General features: G+C 40.4%; 1 protein-coding gene across 2 annotated transcripts in view; it reads right to left on the minus strand.

Moving 5' to 3' along the window:
- Nucleotides 1–7,038, minus strand: part of LOC133648409 (phospholipase DDHD1-like) — a 28,271-nt gene extending 21,233 nt beyond the window's left edge. For both annotated transcript variants that reach the window (XM_062044468.1, XM_062044467.1), the window contains exons 1-5: nucleotides 6,192–7,038; nucleotides 4,996–5,172; nucleotides 4,713–4,841; nucleotides 1,642–1,789; nucleotides 1,453–1,562 (exon numbers count right to left, since the gene is read on the minus strand). In XM_062044468.1, the coding sequence (XP_061900452.1) occupies nucleotides 1,453–1,562; nucleotides 1,642–1,789; nucleotides 4,713–4,841; nucleotides 4,996–5,172; nucleotides 6,192–6,840 (1,213 nt within the window). In that variant the 5' untranslated portion in view covers nucleotides 6,841–7,038. The remainder of the gene's footprint in view (nucleotides 1–1,452; nucleotides 1,563–1,641; nucleotides 1,790–4,712; nucleotides 4,842–4,995; nucleotides 5,173–6,191) is intronic.
- Nucleotides 7,039–8,500: the final 1,462 nt, after the last annotated feature.

An 8,500-nucleotide genomic window follows, 5' to 3' on the forward strand; every position in this document is an offset into this window, starting at 1 on the left:
ACTGGTAAACTTTGTTATTTTTGCAAATATTAGCTCATTTGGAATTTGATGCCTGCTTTGCTTGGCCTGAGCTCAACTAAGATGGACTGATGCAAAGTAGAAAAGTGTTCTGTGGTCTGACGAGTCCACATTTCAAATTGTTTTTGGAAACTGTGGACGTCTTATCCTCCGGACCATTGAGGAAAAGAACGATCCAGACTTTTATAGGCGCAAAGTTCATAAGCCAGCATCTGTGATGATATGGGGGTGTATTAGTGCCCAAGGCATGGGTAACTTACACATATGTGAAGGCACCATTAATGCTGAAAGGTACATACAGGTTTTGGAGCAACATAGGTTGCCATCCAAGCAACGTTTTTTTTCATGGACGCCCCTGCTTATTACAGCAAGACAATGCCAAGCAACATTCTGCACGTGTGACAACAGCGTGGCTTCGTAGTAAAAGAGTGCAAGTACTATAAAAATGGGACCCATTACCTCCCTGCTTGGCACTCAGCATCAAGGGTTGGAATTGGGGGTTAAATCACCAAAAATGATTCCCGGGCGCGGCACCGCTGCTGTCCACTGCTCCCCTCACCTCCCAGGGGGTGAACAAGGGGATGGGTCAAATGCAGAGGACAAATTTCGCCCCCCCTAGTGTGTGTGTGACAATCATTGGTACTTTAACTTTAACTTAACTTAACTAGACTGGCCTGCCTGTAGTCCAGCCCTGTCTCCCATTGAAAATGTGTGGTGCATTATGAAGCGTAAAATATGACAACAGAGACCCCGGCCGTTTGAACAACTTAAGCTGTACATCAAGCAAGAATGGGAAAGAATTCCACCTGAAAAGCTTAAAAAATTGGTCTCCTCAGTTCCCAAACGTTTAATGACGAACAGCCATGCAACACAGTGGTAAAATTGCCCCAAATCATTGTATTCTGTTTTTATTTACAATTTACACAACGTGCCAACTTCACTGGTTTTGGGTTTTGTAGTACTTGTAGTGATGTGTTGTATTTTCTCGTAGATGTAGTACTTTTAAAGATGTTCAAATGTAGTTCCTTGTAGTTGTAGTGTTTGTAGTCGTGTATTGTAGTTTATTTTAGTTGTAGGACTTGTAGTAATTTATTGTAGTTTTTTTTGTAGTTGTAGTGTATTTGCAGTTTTTTGTAGTTGTAACACTTGTAGTAGTGTATTGTAATTGTATGTAGTTGTTATGCTTGTAGTAATGTATTGGAGATACTTGTAGTTGTAGGAGTGCAATGTAGTTACTTATAGTTGTAGTAATGTATTGCAGTTTCTTGTAGTTGAAGTATTGTAGTTTATTGTAACCATAAATCACTTAAAAATAAGAAATAATATTACAGACTCTAACGGAGGCTAGAAAAACACATAATCTCCACAAGATGAGACTGTATGTGCTGCTAGCACAATGCATTAAAGATGAGCGTTCCAAGGGGCGATGCATACCTCCATCAAGAGCTAGTTTGGACCTCCACTCAACAGGAAGGAACTCAACATGCTCTGTGGTGCGATTAGGAAAGTGTTTCTCCTCCATCTTTCTTGCGGCATCTCTCATCCTGCCAAGAGAACGAAATTACTGTCCACAACGATCTTGTCAGCATCCAGTTTGGACTGGAGGCCTCTCAATTGTCTTACATGCTGGTGTTCCTAATAATGCGACCCTGGTCCATCTTCTGGCCGATGCCATGCACCACAAACACAAGGTGGGTGGTTTCAGGTGGCGTGTCCTCGGGCGCTGCTTCCTCCACATACCCCCTATGGAGACGTGTCCCGCTGCTCGACGCTGTGGATACAGAAGACACATCAGCTCCTGCCCTGAGGTGATGGATGCTCTAGCGCAGGGGTGTCAAAGTCAAGGCCCGCCGGCCAGATCCGGCCCGCAAATTAATTATCTATGTCCCCCGGTATGATATTTGATTAGTATTAGAACCGGCCTGCAGGCCAAAGCTGCTTGCTGCTGTTTTGCACGCACCAATACTCCATCAGTGTTGGCGATAGGAATTTTCAAAATGGGGTCCCAGCCTCCAGGACCCCATCAAGTCATAAAAATGGGGTCCCACATTAAATTTTTGGGGTCCCACATTTTTGTAAGCGTTTTGAAAACAAATGATAAATGTATGCATTATTCTGTTATATCTCACATTCTATATTGTGTTTTAGAAAAAGGTTGTCATAAATGTTACTTAATTCATTAAAAAAATTATACAAAAGAAAACACATTTTATGCATATGTAAATGTATTCAGTTACAAACATTCATTCACTTTCTTCTTTCCTTCATGGATCTAAACTTTACCACTGCCGGCATTTTTTTCTATATTTTTATTGTAATATTTTCAGAATGTGTTTGTTCTATTTTTGGCCAAAGTAAGACAAAGAAAACAATCTGAAGTTGTCTTTATTTTTTTGTTTTAATGCCATTATTTTTATAGTCCGGCCCGCATGTGCACAGATTTTCCTCCATGCGGCCCCTCAGCTAAAATGAGTTTGACATCCCTGCTCTAGCGGATATAAGGTTGGGACAATAAACATGAACCTGTGAGCCCCTCAGGTTATTTTGCAAAAACCCATAAAACAGTAGAACAATTTGACATACAGTAGAATTCAAACTAACATATATTCAAAGTGAACACTATGTATTGGACCCAAAGGAGGTAATATTTTTTAAAAAATATTCCAATGGCTGCTTATAACGAGCGTGTCCAGCAAATATCATGATACTTTCAGATAACTAGGAAACTACAAACCATGCGGGGTAAATACAAAAAGGCAAAGTCATTTGTCTATTTAATCTGTCTACAAAAGGAAAAGAAGCTTGACCGAAGGGCAGATGGAGCGAAGAAACAAGGCTGTCAGGAAGACAAGGAAATGAGAAAAGGACTATGCACAAACATTGTGAGTCGACAAGAAAACAGAATAGGAATACTTCAAGTGCGATAAAAGATGCTGCAGGCAAAATACAAAGAAGGGGGAGGAGGATGAAGAACAATCTGGCGTCCTCCTGCTAAAAGAGGTCATATTACGATTGTATTTTTTGTCTTCATTTAAAACACTTCCTTGTGTTCTACATAACATGTAATGATGGGTTTTTGGTCAAAATGTTGCATAGATTATGTTTTACAGACCATCTTTAAGTTTCTTTCTGACTGTCTCTTCAGGATGCACCGTTTTGTGGCCGGTCTTATTTACGTGTCTCACCTTCGACAGTGTCTTCTCCCAGCCAGCCATGTTGTACTTTTTAGCGCTTCTACAGTATATAGAGCAGAGCTGGGCAAATATTTAGACTCGGGGGCCGTATTGAGAGAAAAAATGTGTCTGGGGGGCCAAGGTGTATGTGTGTATAAATTATACGTACACATTTAGCTGTAAAAATCTGCTGTACAGTATGTGTGTTTGGGTCCCTTTTTCTCAGGAACACTAATACCAAAAGTCACAATGTCCGATAGAGTTCTAAAAACGTTATGACAGACCACCTCAAAAAAACGGAAAGGAATTTTACAGTTTTTTACTGAATGGGACACCCAAAATGCATATTAAAATAAAGAAAGTGTGATTTACAATATTAACTATGACCAATAAAACACTGAATATTAACAACATATGAACATCGCTCCTCTTTTACTTCTCAGACCAGCTCCTCAGTAGTTGTGTATCTTTTCCAATCAAGCAAAACAAAACAAAAATGTAACAAACAGCAAAATATGAATGCAAAGGGTAATAAACACCAACAATATGATTTTTTATCACTTTTATGCAGACATTTGTTGTAAAAATCTGCTTCCGCATCTGTTTCTGACACATGCGATTTGGGCTGGCTGCTCTGAAAACAAACCCCGCCCACTCTGCTTTGTTCCTTGTCTGAGTTGCTGTGACGTAGATTACCGTAATAACTCGTATAACACCCAAAAGCGCAGATTTCAGCCATTTAAATACTTTCTATAGTTCAAAACTTACGGTAATTTTAAAAACAGCACTGCACATCACAATAGTGATGTTTTGATGTTAAAGGTCTTACAAAAATTATGTAGAACATCCGGCGGGCCGGATTGAAATTCTTAACATGCATGTGGCCCGCGGGCCGTATTTTGCCCAGGTCTGCTATAGAGTCTACTGACAGATATAAGTTAGAACTATACCCTACTTTGTATTAGAAATGGCAACAGTGGAGGATTTTAACATGTATGTACATGTACGAACTAGTCTGCCCCACAACAGGAGGATATGACTGAAGCGTCTGAAAAACAATGGCGAACTAGCACAAAACACTTTGGGTGAATTTACACCATATATAAATAATTCGCTGACGTCACCAATGGGAAAAACGTGACTAATGGGGCAAATCTCAAACGGATTGTTTAGCAGAAGTATGAAGGAAGGCAAGAATGTTTTATAAATTTGTCCCCTTTGAGCCGCTGTGTTTAAGACTAAAGTAACATTAATTGAAGAGCTGTTGCGTATGTGCCTCGTTGCTGGAAGTAAGGCAATCTGGGGAGGAACTACAAAAAGAATCCAATAAGGTGAAGAAATCTAAAATAAAAGAGAGGAACACGGGACTCATGATCTTGACTTTGTTTTCCTTCAATGTTAATCCGTGGTTGTTTAGTAACACACAAATGTTGATGTTTTGCAATCACCACCACTACGACACATCAGATTTACCGCACTACTTTGTAACAATATTCATGCGTCACAACCTTCGCCATGTACCTTTAGAAAAGCCCAGTTTCTGAGTGACGGTTCGTGCGATCTTGGAGGTGGTGGCGTCACTATACAGGTACATCTCGTCCACACTGTGCCAGTCAACATGGCTCCGGCTCAGCTTCAGACTGTGAACGGCTGACATGAAAGAACACAGTCGTATATGTAGTATGCTGCATGAGGGCTTTTTAAAAAGTGTATGTGTGAAAAAACTAATAATGAAAGTACATTTACAAAAAAACAACTTGCTAGCATGTCAAACCACTATAAGAGAGGATGTTTCATAGCTTACCGTCTTTGCTGTCCACTGTGGTAGCCACTGTCTCCATTTCATAAGTATCTCTCATCTGTTGCCCTCGGAAACGGCCAAGATGATCCTGCTCTATCATGTCACTCTCATCCTCCTCCAAAGGAAGCCATGTTCCATCAGTGAACCACTGACCCCTCATCACAGGAATACGCTCTTGTTCTACGATAATATGATGGCCAACACACTGTTAGACTTACTTATTTTGCCTTGATGCTTAATTACTTAATATACCGTAAGAATGTATACATATACATATATATATATACATATATATATATATATATATATACATATATATATATACACATACATACATACATACATACATACATATATATATATATATATATACACTGTATATACATATACAGCATATATATATACATATACAGTATATATATATACTGCTTTGCACACTCTTGGCATTCTCTCAATGAGCTTCAAGCACACACCTGTGAAGTAAAAACCATTTCAGGTGGCTACCTCTTAAAGCTCATCGAAAAGAATGCCAAGAGTGCAAGAGTGTGCTAAACATTAATCAGAGCAAAGGGTGGCTATATTGAAGAAACTAGAATATAAAACATGTTTTCAGTATACATGTGTTCATTCATAGTTTTGATGTCCTCAGTGACAATGTAAATAGTCATGAAAATAAAGAAAACACATCGAATAATATATATACTGTATATATACACATAGATGGGATAGGCTCCGGCGCCCCCCGCCTGTACTGTACATATATATTCGTGGGGCGGTATAGCTCGGTTGGTAGAGTGGCCGTGCCAGCAACTTGAGGGTTCCAGGTTCGATCCCCGCTTCCGCCATCCTAGTCACTGCCGTTGTGTCTTTGGGCAATACACTTTACCCACCTGCTCCCAGTGCCACCCACACTGATTTAAATGTAACTTAGATATTGGTTTTCACTATGTAAAAGCACTTTGAGTCACTAGAGAAAAGCGCTATATAAATATAATTAACTTTATATATATATACTGTATATATATATATATATATATATATATATATATATATATATATACTGCTATGATATGCAGTGATGCATGGATTTCTCTGCATTCACTGGTTGGTTATGGTAACTGAACTACTCCTGACTTAGTATTTTGAAGAGAAAAAAAAGGTATTCTATTGTAATCATAAATTAAAAATCATGTGCTTACGGTTCCAGTAAACGGGATAGCATTCCTTATCCCGGATGTCCACTTCATAAAGTCCTCCCCTCACACACACCGCATCTACGCTGCCGTGGTCCTTCCTCTCCTCCGAAGCGGAGCCCGCATCCACCACCCTCTCCGGGGACTGGACCTCCCCGCTCCTGGCGGCTCCTTTGCCCTCGGCCTCGACCGGATCACACCGGTTCTGCTCGTAGGCAGTCTCGATTTTTAAAGAGTCGTGTCCGACGAACGGCTTCCAGGTCCGCTTGTCCTCTTTGTAGAACCACCGCACCTCCTCCGGGCCCAGTTCCGTGACGATCTCCCCCCGGTGCCGGGAGCTGTTGGACCGTATTCGTTTCTTGGCGGTCACGCCGCCGTCACTCTCGGCGTAGTTTGGCTCGATGTCCAGATAGGACGAAGCCGGATATTCGTCCCCGGCCAGGCCGAGCATCATGCCGTCCTGGGGTACAAGCGGCAGGTGTCTGCTGTCCATGCCGGGCTCCACCGGGTCGTCCGGGCTCGGCTCCGCTTCCAACGGGTCGTCGTCGTAGCCCGACACGAACACATCGTTCGCCATGTCCCACTCGTTACTACTCACCGAGTTGTTGTCGGAGCTCTGCTGGCGGAGGCTCGCTTTGTCCTTCATGTTGCTCATTCTTCTTCGCCCCGGAACTCTTTCTGCACAAGTCGAGGTCACAATGTGGAACAACGTGCAGCTACACAGCTGCTAACATCTGGAACCTCTGACGTCATTGGCTCGCACGTGATTCCAATAAAACAAAATCATCTTCTGTTTTGAGCCTTTTCACTTACTTGTCACGTTGGAGGAAAAAAAATGTCTACTAACGTTACTTTTGTTGTAATGACGGAAAGATGTTGGATTTTAACGTCGTCAGCGCTGGAAATACCGTGAATGACAAGAGAGGTTCCTGTTTGACCCATCCAAATAAAAGCCGCATTAACCAGATGCACATGTGTCAATTGTAATATTTCCGCTGGTGAAAACTCACACTCGTACACATAAGCCGTGAAATTAATCCACATTTCTAATTTATGAAAAACCTCTGTATTTCCAAGAATTAAAATGCTTCGAATTAGCTGCACATTTTTACTTTGAAAATTTTGATTTGTAATGGTCCAGCGCATAACTGTATAAATACAAGAAGATTCACTATGGCAGGGCATCTGTCGTTTCATCCTGGACAATATTCATGACAAATGTGTGCTTTGTTTTAAAGATGTGCTATTTGGATTTACACTGTATAAAAAAAATTTGAAAAGGAATTTTACCTTTGCAACCTCTTTATATTATTGGCTAAGTTTTATATTCATAAATGTAAGTTTCTCAATACCAGACCTGTTTTTTGTGCCTTTAAAAAATAATTATAACTTTACTTTAAAACGCTCTCTACCTCTAACAACCAAAAAGCTGTGGAAACTATGATGTTGTGTTCCAAATTTGGATTATTTATGGAACTTGTGTGAGCCAATGGCTTTACATTTTGTTACATATATATATATATTTTGTATTCTATTGTAGTTACTTTATTGAGTTTACAACCCCCTGGCGCTGTTTTGTACTGTTTTTGTACTGTTTCTGTATTTGTTTTGTTTATTATTATTTATTGATTGTATGTAAATGTTCATATTATAAATAAAGGTTTATAAAATTAAAATTTAAAAATAAAAATAAAAATACAACAAGTTCCAGATTGCTTTTTTGAGATTGCATAATGTGGTATCGTGGAAAATATTTTATTAACCAATTTATTAAGTTAGTCTCAAACTTCTTGGGACTTTCCCAGCGGCAGGCTGTTTGTAATTTTTCCCTGCGCATTGGATTAAAACACTTTTTTGCCTGCAAACTGCCTGATGTTCTCCGCGTCTTGGAAGCGCAAGACCACGCCATGCCAAAACGGTACACACGTAAAAGGAAAAAAGGCACCATAATTGAAAAAAATCTATAGGTTGATTGGCAACACTAAAATTGGCCCTAATGTGTGAATGTGAGTGTGAATGTTGTCTGTCTATTTGTGTTGGCCCTGCGATGAGGTGGTGACTTGTCCAGGGTGTACCCCGCCTTCCGCTCGAGTGCAGCTAGGATAGGCTCCAGCACCCCCCACGACCCCGAAAGGGACAAGCAGTAAAAAAATAGATGGATGGATGGATGGATGGATGTACACATTTGTGTTGGCTTCCTTGAGAGATAATTACACTTATATGGTAATACTTCGTTATATATTGTATATCCATCCATCCATTTTCTACCGCTTATTCCCTTTGGGATCGCGGGGGCGCTGGAGCCTATCTCAGCT

This window comes from Entelurus aequoreus, linkage group LG04 (assembly GCF_033978785.1).
Source record: "Entelurus aequoreus isolate RoL-2023_Sb linkage group LG04, RoL_Eaeq_v1.1, whole genome shotgun sequence".
NCBI classification, from domain to species: Eukaryota; Metazoa; Chordata; class Actinopteri; order Syngnathiformes; family Syngnathidae; genus Entelurus; species Entelurus aequoreus.